An 18,206-nucleotide genomic window follows, 5' to 3' on the forward strand; every position below is an offset into this window, starting at 1 on the left:
TGATCTTAGTAAATTATATAAATTAAGAATTTGCATTGATCGCGATCTTACAGTGGCGTTCTGTTCGACCAATAGCTCAACAATCGATCTGAGATCTGTTTCTCTTCACAACATGAATAGATTTTAATTGATTCCTGTAGTTCACTCAGTTTATACACAGAGAAGCTGACAATGTGATGCAATTAGTATTGGAATAATTAAATGATGGAATGGAGCATTACCTAGCTATTTCTGTATCTTTTAAAATATTATACAAGTTAAGCAAGTCCTTATCTTTCGTATGATTTGAGACCGCAACATAATCTGAGGCGATAAGCGAGCACTTATACTTTCCTGATCCGAAAAAGTGATTATCCAATTCCGCTTTAAACTTAGCCAAACTCTCCACCTCGGCCACCACATGGTAGGCAATTTATTCCGATAATCTGCAACACAAAGATAAACTTCATGAGACTCGGCTTTCTGTTACTCCCAAATATTTTATATTTGGGGTCCCTCCTACCGGTGAAAATATTTTTCGTAGTTTATTTTCTCCAACCATTTTGTTGGAGAAGATCAAACTACGAAACCCTGTGGGGACTTTACGATGCTCGAATTTTTTTTGGTTGCAAGATGATTATACTACGTGTCCTTGCTTTCTGTGTGTATGAGACAGCAGAGTAATGGGCAAATACCATATCAGAAGAGAGTGGTCTGCCAAACAGGAAGTAAAGACTGGTAAATAGACTACAGTTAGCAAATCAAACAAGAGCTGTCGTCGCCTCACATTAAGCTAGGGCCAGTGAAGAAATCTACCACAGCTGTATTTTAGTAGCCCAAAGTGCCCGGTAACGCATTCGAAAATATGGACAGCACAAAAACGAACGAACAGCTTCGTTCGTTCGTTCGTTTTTGAGCTGGTTTGTTTTTCTCCACCATGATAAGAAGTAAAAATTTAATCAATATATTCAATTATTAAAAGAACAATGATAGAAATTATCAATAAAAATAAGTAAGAAGAATTCCTTTCACGTATGGCTTTTCCAGAGTCTTTTCTTTCTGATTTTTCACTTCTGTCGCCAAGTTAACACTTTGAAGAATTATTGGCCATTTAATCGGAGGAAGAACTATAAAATCTGGCCCGACAGCTCCTACGTGATCTTTAAAAGCTATACCAAACTAGCAGGCGAGCCTCCTGGCGATATGGTAATTTCGCCACTGGTTTTAATTAATAACTGGATAAGGTCATCTGTAAGCCACTCTTAATTGTATCTGAATGATGCGATTTATCTGGTGGTATCTGTAAACCGATGCTACAGTATGAATCATAGTTTAATTAAAGAGTTTAATTACTCACGGTATTCTATTCCCATCACCATATCTCGAAAGTACTGCCACGCTTGCATTTCTGGCAGGGGATTGCTGGTAGGGATCACTATCACGGGCCTGAAATATAGTACAAATGTATTAATCACAAACAGTGGGATATGTTTCAGCAATTAAACTAAGTTCTTATCTTTCTATACGTGTTTGTGACCGTTAGGTAATCTGAAGGGATAAGCGAGCAATATTTAATAACTCTATCACGTTTACATTACCGCGAAGGAACGAAAGCAACAACTTACCCTTTCTCCAGGAGCTCGAAAACTGCAAGAAACGACAAAAATCTTAGCTATTTGGAACTATGAAAAATGGAAAATTAACAATAAAACACAACAGTTAATCCTTTCTAAAATATTCGAAAACGGTAATACACTAATCATCTATCAACATGAAAATATTTTGGATAGTTTTCATTCTTTAAGCGATACTGCCTTGAGGTTGTGAACTGGAAAGGTGACGACGATCCTTCTTGGCTTGGTTGATCAAGTCTGCGTATGTGATGTAATGGTCAGTTTGTCTGTTTTACGGGAGGCTTCGCACTGATTTTTCTCGCTACGGTTTGAATCGTTTACCTCTTCACTCAGGCATCGTAATCGATCCTCTTATTGAGGCATATCATGAAACATAGGGTGTATGACTGACTATTCTGTCGCCTTTCTCGGGCTTGAATGACGTTCCATGAATACTTTCCGAGACAGCCCATAACTAAGTTATTCAAAAGATGAGAAAATTTCTGATACAGTAATAAACGAAATGATTTTTTCCCAAGAAGATGGGGTTGCAGTTCATTATGGAAACATATGCACCAAATATCCGATCCTGTCTCTCCTAAATTCGACCTTGCGAGTCTTTCGGGAAGCTAAAGTTAATCAAATTTTGACTAGTTGTGACCTGACTTTAGAGCTTCCTCAAAGGTCTAGTCACTTCAATTTATTCTACGTTAAACAAAGAAATTGGCTCATTCTACACGGTTTCGTATTCCATTATGGAATAAATTTGTTTAATAAATTAAGATTTTTTCTGTATTCTCTACTATTATAATGTAAAATTAACTTTTAGCCTGATAGGTTTGCCATATATAGCACGTAAATGGAATTATTTTTACTATTTTATTATATTTATATTGTATTATTATTTTTTTTACTCTTACATTTCTGATTGAGAAATCATTCTTAAACACAGTATCACCTCCATAATGGTCGAGTGGTTACGGCACTCGACAAGCATAAGAAAACGTGTGGATTCTATTTCGTCTTCAGAGCGAAGTTTGACATCTTCGTACTTCATCTGGGATCATAACAACCTTAAAGTGTAGATGGAGATTTTTTTCTCCAGGAGACTCGCGATTTCAACCTCCAAAACCATTAGCATTCAATACGTGAAATTTGCAAACATAATATAACTGACATCTCATGGCTTCAATTGCCATGTCTGTCTTAAATAGCTTAATTCAGCTAATAAGTTTTTTTCAAAACGCCGAGTTCCTTCCTTGAGTCATAAACGATACGCAATTTTTTTAATATAAGTAATAAAATAGGAAACAATTAATTTTGCACTAAGTAAACTGAACTAAAGTGGTTAAAGAAGTAATGCGAGATCATCTTAACAGGAACGAGTAGAGTATAGATATGCGTGTTAAACGCCAAAACAACTAAGGCTATGAGATGACAGCATAATGTGTCTGTATTTTCTACTCGGTGAAGGGAGAACGGTGATTATATCCACTGTGCTACGCTGCGAAGATGATACGAAAGCAGTTATATGGCAATCACAGCACAGATTTGTTACGGGGAGGTCTTGTCTGACCAATCTGATTAGATGCTATGACGCAGTCATGGAGCTGGATGCAAAAAATATGTTTGACATTCCATACTTAGATTCGAGGAAAGCTTTACATTAAAGGATACCGTTCCACATGAAACGCTGCTGCAGAATTTGGAGCAATGTGCCCTTAGGGGCAGGTTACTACTGTGGATAAAGGAATGGCAGAAGGTAACACTACTCGAAAGTTCATAAATGCAGAAACACGTGTAGATTTGTAAAAGGTACTAATATTGCTTCAAGACTGCATTTCTATCGATTAATATGGCGCACCTTTTATTTTAATTGGATATTCTGTTGGTTTTATCATTAGGTAACTCGCGGGAAAACGAGGATTGCAAAAGCAGATCTCAAACACTTCGAGTTTGACTAAGACAAGCGCCGCCCTTAAGCCAAATGTCCTTTAGGAGTGAAGGATGCGTGATGCAATTAGAAACATTAATGACACAGTTTCTATGTGGCATAATGTACGGTGAATTGCGAAATATTCTGACACAGAGTGAGAAAGATATTTGATTCGTAATAGGCAAGTTATGTGTTTCAAGCAACCGAAAGATATAACTTTCACCTTTCGGTTGCCTGAAACTGAAATATACTGGAAAGTTAAACATATTTAACTTTCGAAAGTTAAATATAAACATAAATGATAAATGCAAGTTATTGGAATCTATCAAAATGTTTTTAATTACCCATGAATAAGTTGTCTTCGTCTGGATCATCTAGCACCTGCGAAAAAAAGTAATTATTATTTGACACAAATTTAGGCCAATTTAGATTATTTTAAAACTGAAAATTTAAATGTTATATCTTATATTTATTATTAATTAATTAATTAATTAATTAATTATTATTCGTTGATTTCCTTTTGAAGAGTAGAGTCATACAATCGATAATTTCTTTAAATATATCTCACCATGTTTCTAATTCCCTCCAACAAAGACGCATCACTTATCAAAAAAGACGGAACTCTTCAGGGCATTTCATTAGACACTGTTAACTTCACTATTCACTTGCGCTTTATTTTCCATCAGCTTCCGAAAACTTATAACGTTACAGTTAATTTCCTTTTTTTTTCCAATTGAAAATTTTCTATCAATTTTTGATCCCCAGGAGCTTTTATAGCTGAGCTTTATTACGTTTTAAATACATTTTAAATGATTAGCGTAATTATCTTATTTTATTAGTAAGTGCTTATAACCGTTGGACTTCTTGATGTTCCCTTCCTCAAGGAAACTATTTTCTCTTTTTTTTATGTAATTTTATTTGTCAGTTTTTATTTCTCATTTTCCCTTTAAGATTCAAATGTTATTTGTCTTCATTCATTTCATAACTTGTCCTCAAAACCAGCGAGTTACGTTTCAAGTTGTGACTGCGCAGTTATTGTAAATAAACTTTAAGAAAAACCCAAACGTTGCCGTCGGATCAATTTTCTTCTAAATGCCAATCTAACATTCGATTTATCATTGTTAATAAAAATTGCAAAACAGACCCCAGTTCTCTAATTAGTATCAAAATGTATTCATTCTGAAGCACGATCTCTTAAAATCATGGAGATGGGAATGGTGCTTAACAATCCAAGCCAGGACATGCTGCTTCAAAAAGACTTGGATCGATTGCTCATATGGTACGCAAAATGGCAACTAAAGTTTGCCGCTTTTAAATGTAAGGTTATGCATTCGGGGAACAGAGATCCTGTGGTCACTTATAAACTAGAGAGAAAGAGGAGCTAAATGTCGTTGAATATGAAAAAGACAAGTGTTATGATTCAAACTGACATGAAATTTTCCATGCAATGTGGCTAGGAAGGCACATGGTATCCTGTATGTGATTTATAGCCTTAGCTAGTCGGGAGGTGAACATCATTATCCCTCTTTAAAAGGCGATGGTTAGACAGCATTTGGAATATTGCATTCGGGTCTGGAGACCACATCTAAAAACAGACAGAGCTTGTGGAGAGGATTCAAGGAAGAGCAACCAGTTCGGTGACGAATGTAAACTGATGCACACATGAAGAACGGCTTAGATGGGAAATTGTACTTTCGTCCGATAAAGAAATTTCCATAAATTATTTTATACAATTTCGTAAAATGGTCAGGTGCCATTTTAGGTATAAAATTTCGTCCAGATTGAAATACCCTTAAGGTAAACAGTTTGAAAGAGATGGGATTTAATGTCATACTACTTTTAAATTCCATAGAATATCACGAGCTGCATGTTTAGTTCGTTAATTGATGGAAAACTTATCTGCGCAGAACAGTGCTGTTAATTATCAATAACTTTAAATATTGTTGTACTGGCACGCCATGGGGAAAAAGAAATGGAAATGTCAAACACCTAGCTGGAGTTTTGCAAAAATATCACTCCGAAACTTATATCGAGTTGCAAGGTGTGCATAAATGCCATATCCAATTTTAATACTCGAAATTGAGAAAGATATCTATAGATAAAATTCGTGAGAATGACAATAAAGAAATAATGTCAGAAAGTTAGTTTTTAGATTTATATTTGATTTATTTTTTAATTAATTGTCGTGTGTAAAATATGCATTATATTTTATCGCATGTCCGAAAAAGATAATTTCCAACCGTCATTCACCAGTCTCGTTTATTTTATATCTGCTGATTAAAGTCGGTTTTTCCATCTGCAGTTAACATTATATGAAGCTTAATATCTATGAAAACTGAAAAATGAATAATAAATTAACTACATACTGTATTTAGTGCAGTAATAGAAATTATACATTCTGCGGGTAAAAATATATAACAGGGTACGGTTAATAATTGACTTGACGGAAAATGTAATTGGCTCCTCCCCCTTCCTGTGTAGCCCTAGATAGAAAATAGTGTCCGGAAGAAACTGTAAATTTCCTGTTCACCATCTCAGGAAAAAGGATTGAATAAGAATTATCGGATGAAACTACATGGCGCAATAGTTCAGACACAGACGTCATCAAAGCGATACAGCTTGGGGGGGGGGGGAAGGGTTGTTTACAACTCAGTAGCTAAGTATAATGCTTTGTTAGAAACGTCGCATTTTGCTGTGCCTTCGAATGGAGGAGACAGCCTTTGAATTATTTCAAAACATTGCCTAAAACAGCAATTATTTTTTTAAACATTCTGGTTCCAAAAATCAAAATATGAGCTGGAACTACCGCTGACTTATAATGTGAATTGTCTCTGATCTCAGACGAAATCTCATTTTTGTTTAGCCTTGAAAGGGTAATAGAATGATTGTCACGATTTCAAAATTACACATGCGTATTCGAATATATATATTTTTTTATATAATTAAACAGTGAATTGGCCTTTAATCTTTGGGAAAAATCCTAAATATCAACTTTTTAAAAGTAATATGGGGGGGGGGGAAATGGAAGTAAATCTTTCTCTGCAACCTTGACTAAGCCAAGAAGTTCAGTGGATGTTGCTTGTTTTTTAGAAGGAATTAATCCTTTTATTATCGGTTTCTATTCCACGAGATGCAATTTTCCGGAGTATTCGAGAAAAAAAATATATCATAATTTCTTGAAGACGCGTTGATTCCTCTGGAGAAAATGTCCTTTTTTCATTAATGAAAATCAAAACACGAAAGGTATCAGAATCTACAGTATTTAGTATCATGCGTGGGTTGAAGGTTGGGATGATAGAAGATAATAATAAGTTCATTAGACTTGAAATTGTGTAAATTATAATTTTCAGGAAATACATGTGAAGGAAAGTTGTTCCAGAAAGCTCAAGCTAAAAGGGATAAATGAGAAAGAGTAAAAGTTGGTTCTATGAGTGTGAAGATAGAGTAAATGGAAGTTGACTAGTTGTGGCACATACCATAACCAGTCAACTTCCATTCGGACTGGTTTGAAAGGGGGGGGAGGGGAATTACAGAAACCAATTCACAAGAACAGTGCCAGTGGAAGTATCTACAAAAAAGACATGCAGCAGAAACAGGACATCTATGAGACAGAGCGGAGGGTATTTGTAAGAGACAGGTCATTAATTAACCTGACTGAATGGAGTAGAGAAGTGCGAGAGAGGTTTTGCGGGCACCACACTAGATGCGGGAACAATATTCCATGGCAGGGCAGATTTGTACAGAGTGAGTAGTAGTTGTTTAGAAGAAAAATAACGCTGAGATAAAAACAGAAAAAAGTTTTTTTTCTGTTTTTGCAAAGATGCAAAGGAAGCAATATTTGTGATGCGCTTATTCCAAGTGATTAGAAGTCAAGGTAATCTCTAATAGAGTTATGTGGTATTGGCTAGAAATCTGGGTGTCATCGAAGATAAGCATAGGCGCTGTAGACTTCTTTATGAGAGATATAACATAGGTTTCAGTTTTATAAGGGTTGAAATTATATTATCTTTGTCCCATTGGAGAATTACCGGGAAATCAACATTTAAGGAAAAGGTGATGGATATTCGAGAGTGGTTGAAGCTGTTTGTGCAGGGCAAAGTTTCCCAAACTGGAAGGTCGAATGCCATGTGTTGTCATCAGAAAAAACTATGGATAAGATTTCCAGTCAGTGGAAGAAGGTCATTAATATTCAAGAGCAAAGGAGTGGGAGAAAGAACTGAAACTTGGGCAACATCAGCATTAGTGGAGAAGTTAGAAAACAGATAGATTTTCCATAAAATGGAAGCTTATTGGGAAGACCATTATGCCAAAGACGATCAAAAGCCTTAGAAATATTAAGATCAACTGCTGGAATTTCAAAATTTTCCATAAAATTTGTCCACAGAGGGATAACATAAGCGAAAATATCCACTGGTGATATTTTGGCTTATGTATCGAAATCCATATCGGCGATTATTGATCAGATGGAATGTTTCGAAATAATTTAGGAGTTAGCGGTTAATGGATTTTTCTATTGCTTTAGAAAGAGCAACAGAACGATAAATGGATCCTGCTAAGCAGAAATTTCTGCTTAGAAGAAGGAAAAACAACAGGAAAGTGTAAAAGGTGACACGGGACAGGAGTAAACTCAGGAGCATAGGTTTTGAGAACAAGTGAAAAAATACCATCAAGATTTTATCAAGATTGCTTAAAAGTTCTTCTGACATCCTTTTGGCGAAAGACCACAGGAGGCATTGAATAGAGTGTATTGGGAATGGTAGGAGGTGGTTTACGAAGATCATCAATAATGTACAAGAGTTGGAAGAAAAGTAGGACGCCAGCAGATCGGTTTTATCTTTAGCTGAGATGGCAATAGAACCATAAGGTTTTAGCAGAGGTGGGTGTAGAGATGAGCAAACGTTGCGGCCAGTTGCTTTGGCAAGAGACCAGAATGCTCGACCGTTTGGACAGGAAGCAAGTTTTATACTCAGACTCTTCAAAATCTACTTTGGATTGATTAATTGTTGCGCGCTTTGGTGTAGACAGAAAATGAACCTGGAGATTTGGATGCGAGCCAATTGAGATAGGCAACATTTTTTTATCTTGAACAGCCTTGGCACATATATTTGAAAACCAAGGTTTCGATAAGACGAGATTTTAAGGTGAAGTGTGGAATAAAGGACTTCATCCTTTGAAGAATAATTTAATTGACACGATCTGGGCATATATTGACATCAGATTTAAAACAGTAATCCAACCAAGGAGAAAAAGAATAGAATCTTGTAGCTATTTGACTAAAAATTTACCTTTTCTCAGAGATTTATTTCATATAAATTTTTCAAAAGAACTTTCACGAAACTCTTTGGATCTTCTTATATTTTGACATTTAATGAATTAAAGTTCTTAATAGTTCATTTATTTCTTTATAATGTCCAATACACTGTATTTCTCAGTAATGCGACATTTAAGATTTTTTAGTTAAATCACGAATGGCTTAGTTACAGATAGGTGATTACGAAAACGCGCCGCGACGTGTCAGTTTCTGATTCTAAGAAAATTTCTTAAAAAGTTTCTGTTCGAATTTTCAACTTTGAACTGTTAATGAAAAACAAATGAAGTAAGGCACTGTGATGGAGTTTGCTTCGCACGTAACAAATCTCAAAGTGTTATTGACATTGCTTTTATCTTTTCTGGGCCACCCTAGTAACCACGCAGCGTCGTATACAGTGGCCGAAGACAAAACTCTGAAGCAGTTCTAGTTGAAGCAAATTTGCATCTCTGCTGCGCTAACTTAATAAATGTTGAAAATTTAACAGTTAGTTAGTTAGTTATTTGGTTTTTAGGAGCATTAGCAACTAAGGCCATATTGCTCCGGGATATGCGGTGGTCATTCCCTAACCTTTCCACATCCTCCGTATTTGGTGGTGACGGGCTCGAACCCCGGTCTAATCAAGAAGCGTGTGCTACGCACTGCTGTTCCTTCCCACCTGGCTACGGGTGGGAAGGAACCCACCTGGCGCCAAGGGGACTATGGAATCAGACCTAAATCTACCCTGAGGACCAACAAATCTAATGACAGTCCGACTTTCTTCTCGAGTAACGTTCGAAGATCGAAAATACATTTCGATCTACTGTGCGTACAGAGAAAATTCAAAATCTTACGAAAAATAAAAGCCGTTGAATTTTTATTGTTCCGATTTTAACGATATTTTAGATGGCTCGACAAAGATTTCTAAAAGATCCAAATATAAGATGTAATGAAAATCCGTCCACTGGGAGTGGACCGACAAAAGCACTGACACGGTGAAGACAATAGTCGCTTTACGTATTTGGAGGAGCACCTAAAAATAAACGCGAGGTCGAGTTGTACATATATTTTTCCGTTTTCATTTTGCAACTAGATGAATTATCACCATGCTGTGACGTATGCTATTTTCCTTTGATTCCCGCATTGTGATCTCTTACCCAATGCTTACCATTGACGTGATCAAAGTAGAATACCTCTTAGGGCACAAAACAATCTTCTTCGTGACCCCATTTAAGAAACACTGCTTCGACAAGCAGGAGGTCTGCTAATTGAGATCCCCTTGTTCGCGTGTCAGCAAACCATTTCACTTCTGAAACCCTTTCGTGCTTTTTCATACTCTTTTCCTTGTAAACCTGCCTTTTATTCGTAAGAATGTAATATTCCTTGACAGTGTCTTATCTTCTTTATGCCTCACTCAACTTCATCAAAATTGGAGTTAAAAGTTTTCCTCTCCTTTCTTGCTATTGCATCAGCTCGATTCAAGAGAGGAACTCAATTTGCGTCGAACTTTTCCTGGAAATTCTAGAAGCGAGAAAGAATTAACTGCCTTGCATGCTGAAAACACGCAAGATCCAGCAAGCGCCTGCAGACATGTGTACCTTTCTACTACGAAGAGGAAAAACAATCGAACGTTTCTCTTCTACGAAGTTACGAGTTCACGTGACACAAGCAGAAAGCAGCGTCTACCTTTTTATTTTAAAAAAATTCACGCAGAGCGTGACAAGTCCACGCTGGATTACAGCCAACAACAAACAAACAAACATCGCCGGGCAAAATTACTGCGCTTGCTTCGTAAAATCCGAATAAGATTCTGTTTTAAAGGTGAACTTTTTAAATGCCAGAGACATTGGATCTCATCAGTATGCCTGCCATTATCTGAAAAAGATTATTCCAATCACACAACAGAAGAGACGGGGAAGAGCCAAAGCTTATCACCAGGGTTCAAACAATTTTGGTCACTAAGTCGCTATTAAGGAAGATTGGTATGTACTGGTTTATTGTCTATTGCCAGAGGCTTGTCCAGTCCTCTGCTGGTTGTAGACCAACACCCTGTCCACGTTGGATCGTGTCTCAGCGGTCACCTCTAGTGTATTTTGGCCCAAAACTCAAAGTTACATCTCTGACAAACAGGTTTAAGTAACGAAGCTAATTACAAAGATTTTTGCACTTACCTCAATCAGCCTGACCACATTTCGATGGTTTAACTTTTTCAGTATTGCAATCTCTCTGTATATCTGCTCTAACGGATGGAATTTTCCTCGCTTGCCATCTCTAGAAGGTGGTAGCCGACCTAGAAGGTAATATTTTACTTAAATGCAGTCTTTAACATCGTATCTAAAAAGATAGAAGCAAAATCTAATATCTACTGTTATATTCGCCATTTCCAGATTGAACCTACTCTAATGCAGCAATTGCTGGAGGGGAAATTTTATTTTTAACTAATTTAAGGATCGGCGATATCTAGCAGACATCGCTAATTTAATAATTTCCACAATTGCACGACCTCGTCATTGCTTTGGTCGTATCACGCGTGACAAATTCGTCCGCTCTTCTCTTTTCTTAAGACAATTATTAAGCTTATGGACGAGAGGTATTTTTATGCTATAAAAATGAACAGAATTTTATATTGTATTACGAATGGTCTTTGGAGAATAATCCTATCCCGAATTAAATCCACGCTACGAGGTGAAGCGAGAGGAATAGCGAAGGTGTCCTTAAAACGACGATATGTTCGGGTGCGAATACATCGATAGGTCAACTTGAGGAAGCAAATCGCGTACTCGGAAAAATCTCCTCTGGAGTATCCGTACCGACTCCCAGAGGGCAGCAGCGATTGTTTTCTGCTGCCGATTACCTGAAGCTGACAAGATAATTACATCAGCTGGAGTAGCTTCGTGCCTCCTCCGGTGGAACAAACGCATCCTGTTGTCATCGGATCGTAAAAGGAAAAGGGCGATTTACGCTTGTATGAACGCTCAGTTCCCAATGTTCTGAGTGTGTGTGCGCACGTGCATGTCTGAGGGAAAGCAAGTGTATCACCTTTCGCTTCGGGCTTTGTGTAAATACCTAAACTTCGTGTTGTGAGTTCAGTTTTCCGAAGCTATGTTTGGTCTGAAGTGGCGTCAGAACAAACTCAGTATACCATTGCAGGATACGCAGTAGCACGCATATCCCCCCCCCCACTTTTCACCATTAAATTTGTTTACTATGTCGAATGCGATTAGTCTAAAAATAACTTCTCAAAATGACAGATTAAAAAAAAAAAATCAGCGCCTTTCTATTAATTAATGCTTTATCTTTGGGATTGGCTTGTTTTAGTGCCTAAGCAGTCAATGCCGCGAAGCACTGTGTCTGTGAATTGAGTATATTCTCTGGTTGGCACGCTTTATGGGATGAAAAATCGAATTTCGGGCAGAAAAATCACGAATGTTCACCTAGGACAATAGAAAACCTATAAAAGGTCATTCTTCCTCCAAGACAGATTCGATTCCTTTTCCGCTTTGTTTATTTGCTTGGAAACTTAATCTAAAAATTATTGGAGGAACTTAACTAGTATTGAATTATTATGAAACCAACAAACTGTGAACGAGACATAAAAGGTTTTTGTATTTACTCTGTGGGGTGGCCTCCTGCTCCCTACTCCAAATTTTACCTGTCCTTCTTTACTGGATACAACTCGATCGTTGTCGTTCAAATCAAAACTGCTTGCAACAGGCAGTTTTGATTCAACGTTCTCCCCAGCCAAACAAATTTCAATTTATACTTAAAGCTTATCAATATTACGCATGACGATTTTAAAAAATTAACGATATATATATATATATATATATATATATATATATATACAGTACGTACTTGCAAAATAAAATCCTAACCACTCAAAAATATGCACCTTGCACTATATCTTAAACTAGAGTTTTTTTTGTACATACGACTTATGTTCAGCAACAAAGACTTTAACCAAAAAGATTCATGTATTTCGTCTGTCGACTCTTCAAACATATTAAAACTAGCAACGTCACACTCTAGTCTCAAGACAGACCTCCCCAGTCTAGGAAATAAGAGTGCCAAATGTATACGTTGGATACACACGAACGTTTACTAAAGTAAGACAAATGGCAAATGCTTAAGAGAGAGACAACTTCGCTGCTCAGCAGACTTATCTACGTTTCAGTAAATATAAAACTTTCCGGAACTTTTTTTTTTTTTTTAACTTTACACAAGCGAGTTATTCCAAAGTTCAAACATTCTCTTTATCGTGTTAAATTACTTTCTATTTGTCTTTTAAGTTGGATAACCACTGCTAAATAAAGATCATTTATAATTCCTTGGAAGGAAGAAAATCAGGTATTAAAACAAAGCAACAGTTTCATTTAGTTAACTAGACGATGTCTTGTTCGGAGAAATATCGGACGGAATTTGAAGCTTCTGCATACCGTACTCTGTTCCAGCTCAAAGTTCACAACGTGGATTTTATGTTTTCAGGTCGAAACTGCAGAGCCAGTTCAAGGTTCTACTCCTACTTAGCTCTTTGAAGAAGTTTACCATCATTTAATGTAACATTCCTTGCTCACAAATCAAACAGAAGTTCGGATTCGTGGGAGGGGGGGGGGGATATGGACTCCTTTGTAAAATAAACTTTTATTTGTGGTGGTAGCAGTGCCGAATAATATTAGGATCTGGGGTAGAATGTTTGAAAATAAAAATTCCATCGACCACAGTGTGGTCAGAACTTGACAGCTGCTTTAGACACTTTCTTATCGATGAGGTGTTTCGTTTCACTAACCATTTTAAAGAAATGGCATCCTCCTCGTTTGACATTAGGAGACAAGATTAACAAGAACCTGGTTTTCTAGTTCTTTTTATAGAAAATCGACTACAAGGTAGCTGAAAGATATTAACTGACAATGCTGGATATACTCACCAAATATTCCTGCTCTCTTCATCAACTTCTTTTTGGATAAAATCTTCATTGCCTGTAAAGAATAACTTCAATAATTTATAATAATTATAATTCCAGAAATATTTGATTATTGTACTCTCTGCAATCAATATGGTAGCCCTAGGCCTACAATATCATGGATGGACAATTTAATATCGTTTGAAATAAGAAATTATTAAGAATAAAGTTTCGAAGTTCAGTTTTTGAGGAGTTAGGCTCTGAAATGCTAAAACCGAAGAAAATATACTTACATAATGGCTATCGTCCTCTTCATTGTACGCCAGCTTCACAATTCCGAACGAACCCTGCAAGGAACAAATTTATAAACTCTAATATCGTTCGGTGTTTATTTTATTTATTTAAAGTTTATTTAAAAACTCAATTACAGGTAGCAGCTGAACAATAACGCAGGTAGAATGGAAAAATCACCCAATCAGAGACGTCTTTGGTTTCTCTCATTTGGCGATTTAATAAGAAAAGTTTTCCTAATTAACTCTGCATTTTGTCTCATAAGTAGATTGATAATGAATATTTTCGTCTGTTATTAGAGCAACGATTGCTAAAAACTGATGCAAATTGGTTAACTAATTGGCTCAGTTTTTGCTGTATATAAAACGTTATCCTGTAATGATGAAAGAACTTGTATTACTAAAAAAGGATGTTTTGAAAGAGCGAAGCATTCTTTGGTATGTATCCGCAACGGTTTTAAGAGCAAGGATAAAATAAATGGAATAAATGTATGAAAAACAACACAAGCCAAACGATTCGAGTAAACTTCACTAATTGAATATTCTGCAAACTGCTCTAAGGATATTAAAATTAATTAAATTATATTTTATGGACTCCTTGCAAGTTCGAATATTTTTAAGTAGAGAAAGAAGGCAATTGAGATTCATTACGAGCCTACCTTAGTTATATTTGGGTGCAGCAATATTAGTCGACGCAATATTCTCCTGCTAGGCATTTAAAACGCTCGTAAACCAAGATCTGCCTAACTTTCACGTTTAGGCAGATCAATATGAGCTCTGAGCTGGAATTTTTCTGATGGAGAAAGCTCGCTGTCCAACAATTTACACAGAGGTATGACCTCACCTCAGCGGTACCATTAAAATATATTACGCATTAAACAGTCTTTTGTAGAGTAATACCGTAAACCAGCCATAAAATGTAGCTTTCGTGTACAGATTCGTAAAGGTTATCTTTATGATAATGCGATTGAGATGATAAACTCGCGTACAGTACTCCCAGCTATAGAAGCATGCACTGTTTGATTTTAACTAACATCATTTAGGACTTCTGAAAGAGAGAACATTGTTGGGGGTGGTCAAATAATTATTTTATTTTGCTTTTAAAATATTTTTTTTGGAAAGAAGACATTCGTGAGAAAAATGGAGACAAGCTTAACACGCAATTGATAGTTATCTGTCGGTAGTCATAGCAACTAATTTGGTTAGGCAAGGAGGAGGGAGGAGATTTTTTAAATGGCAAATCGCAAGAAAATAAGTTTCTCTTTAAAACAATCAGAAATAGCGGAAATCGGGTAGTAAAGACGTGGGGGTAAAAATATTTCTATTTTAGAGTTATTAGTAAAGCGGGAAGATGCATCTCAATTTACACGTGCATGTTATGGGTTTGATTCACACCACGTTTTTATAATACTTGGCAAAACTTTCGGACTTTTTATTTAAAGTGAAAATTGGACTACATTGAGTTATGAAAATCTTTTATGATTAGACAGGAAATAAATCAGAAGCAGCCGACTCTTAGTTCAATGAAAACTAATTTATTGAGAAAAGAATTATTACATGCCTCTTGGATTAACTTGCCCATCCATAAAATATGAGAGCCAAACACAACTGCAATTTCAAAGTAACATCTTCAACATCTTCTCAACTTCAAAAAAAAAAAACAAAAAAAAAATCACTAACAAGAAATGCTGAAAACTATCGAAATTCGCCGAAGGCTACCGCGAGAAAAGCTATCGACAAGGTGTCACATTCATCTTCCACGGTGGGGTAGTCAGATTAAATGTCTTCCCATTTTATACCTTTAGGGACACAACGAACACTTTGATTAAGTGATCAATCAACCTGTAAGAAGGTGCTACAACACTTACCTGTCCTATCGATCCTTTGAGCCTGTACTGATTCAGCTGGACGTAATCCGGATGCGTTTCTATGGATACACGTCGACTCTCCCGTGGCGGATGCCTCTTTAGTCTAGGCGATGAACTCGGAGAGCAGTAAGGGGAGAAAGGCAACGAAGGGTAGATGGGACGCTCGAGGCTGCTATTGCTAACCATATGACTGTCCTGAGAGTGACTGTAAGTAATCCAGGGCACGCGTCCCCTTCCACAACGGGCAAAGTTCCTTACACTATCCCCTAGACCCCAGAATTCGATGGAACCTTCTGGAATCTTGCTGCGGATCTCAACTTCCGGCACACAGACATTAACAGGAAGTGATGTTTTTCTAGGCAAGTGGTATTTCCTGGACGTGGGTTCGAACATCAATTTGCTAACACTTTCCGCTAAATCTACACTGTCTATACAGTTGTGACTCCTGTCGGAGGAATGGACAATTTGCTCTTTAATACACGTATTAGGAGAGGTGGGCGTGCAGTTGGGGGAATGGTTGTCGCACACTACCGGTGGGTTAGGAGAAGCGATTTCCTCCTGGGGCTTTGCTTCGTTGCTGTGTAGCACCTTTGGATGATGGTCGTCTGTGACCACTTTGGTCGCCGAAACTGGCCGTGTTCCGTTTCCTTGGGATGTCATGCCCATCTTGGAGTAGCCATCGAGCGTGGGTCTTTCTGATATAGCAGCATCGGCCTCTTCCCTGGAGTCCTCCACACGGTTCCGGCTAGAAACAAATGGATAAAAAACATAAGATGTAATAATCAAAAGCTATAAATTTATTTTCATACAATAATTGAAAATAACTGTTGGTGTTAAGACTGTAAGCACGTGTTCCACATACAATTTTTTAAATTTATTTTTTGCATTGTGAAAATTGGACTTTCTCGGTGGGAAACGGAGAAAGACTGATTACCTCTATCATAGACCGACTATATCGGTCCACGCATTCAAGCATATCTTTCGCACAAAATAATGCATATAATGTTCAATCAGGCACGAATTCTTTTATAAAAATGAATTATATGGCAAAATGAACGGGCAGAAATCATCCATACAAGTATTACAATCGAAACTGAAGCGAGATCAACATTGCAGTGTCTAAATCATAAATGCCCTTTATGGCAGGGTCTGGTACTTTTCTTGTTTTGATGTTACAATTGGTCAAGAAGAAAAATTCTTGATAGAACAAAGAGATGGACTTCCACTGTGCTCATGCTGCCCGTTTAGCGCTGTACCAATTTGGAATCCATTTTTATACTAATATTGCGATTAAAAACAGATAAGAAATACAGTAGGCTCCCCATTATCTAAGCTTCTATTGACCAAGAGGCCAGCCAAAATCAATCAATAAATAATAATAAATAATTTTAGAAGTTAAACGACTTCGTGACTAAATCTGGAAGTGAAAAATTTCGCGTCAGTCAACAGTGCCAGTCGGAATTGTTTATTTTTCAGTTGTTGACCAATGAGTCAAGTCGCTGTCCACCACAACTGAAATTCACAAATATTAAGGATTAATGTGCTTACTATTTTAAAGATTAATATATTGTATTATTATTATACAAGATTAATGTTTTATATCAAAAGTCGATCCAACATATGTACACATTATACACCAGTTCTCACTAGGTTCTGATATTCAGATGCCACGGTTAATTACAAATATCTTCGAACTTCTAATATGGAATGAACGTCTTAAGGGTTTGGCAATCTTTTTTGGGATAGCTATCAGGAGCGCTTAATTAAACGAAAAAAGTGAATTTTACCATCTCTGCGTTTGGAACTTTCTCTTTTAAAACAATTTTGATAAATGCCATAAGAAAGAGTAAAATTATCACTTTATTAATTTAGCGCCTACTATATACAGTGCATTTTATGCACACAGCTGTATTTGAACTGTATTTTGTTAAATAAAGGCACATACTTCACCTGGTGACACTTGACTTCTTTGTGCATTACCTCTGGCTAAATAACAAACACAGCCAAGAGACTATAACCTGAACTAAAACAGAATGCTGAGGGCCAATTTCACTGCGTCAGATAGCAACTGCGGTGCGGTGAGCTTGTCTACCACTAATACAAGTAGAATACCCACTTGCTCGTTGAATATTTAAAGAGTGGAACGCTACAGCACGCTCAGGAACGCACGAAGGTCCGCCAAAGTTTAAAGTGGAACGGGACAAAATAACAATTGAAGCATTGGGGACAGAAAGATAAATATACTATAAGAGGACCCAAGGCGCAAAGTCTCTCTATTCTCGAGGAGGAACCTCGTCTTGCTCGAAAGATTTTTTTTTATTAAGAGCTCAAGA

The 18,206-nt window shown here is 36.8% G+C and overlaps 1 protein-coding gene across 4 annotated transcripts in view; it reads right to left on the reverse strand.

Annotated features, from left to right (window-relative positions):
- LOC150074938 (calcium/calmodulin-dependent protein kinase kinase 1-like) overlaps nucleotides 1-18,206 on the reverse strand; it is a 261,753-nt gene that overhangs the window by 31,200 nt on the left and 212,347 nt on the right. For all 4 annotated transcript variants that reach the window (XM_090389358.1, XM_090389357.1, XM_090389356.1 and 1 more), the window contains 7 exons: nucleotides 15,874-16,618; nucleotides 14,009-14,062; nucleotides 13,740-13,791; nucleotides 10,987-11,105; nucleotides 3,873-3,909; nucleotides 1,605-1,626; nucleotides 1,337-1,425 (listed from right to left, as the gene is read on the reverse strand). In XM_090389358.1, the coding sequence (XP_090245484.1) occupies nucleotides 1,337-1,425; nucleotides 1,605-1,626; nucleotides 3,873-3,909; nucleotides 10,987-11,105; nucleotides 13,740-13,791; nucleotides 14,009-14,062; nucleotides 15,874-16,618 (1,118 nt within the window). The remainder of the gene's footprint in view (nucleotides 1-1,336; nucleotides 1,426-1,604; nucleotides 1,627-3,872; nucleotides 3,910-10,986; nucleotides 11,106-13,739; nucleotides 13,792-14,008; nucleotides 14,063-15,873; nucleotides 16,619-18,206) is intronic.

The sequence above is a fragment of the Mastigoproctus giganteus genome, unplaced genomic scaffold, assembly GCF_048544385.1.
Source record: "Mastigoproctus giganteus isolate SK-2022 unplaced genomic scaffold, ASM4854438v1 scaffold_15, whole genome shotgun sequence".
In the NCBI taxonomy this organism is placed as follows: Eukaryota; Metazoa; Arthropoda; class Arachnida; order Uropygi; family Thelyphonidae; genus Mastigoproctus; species Mastigoproctus giganteus.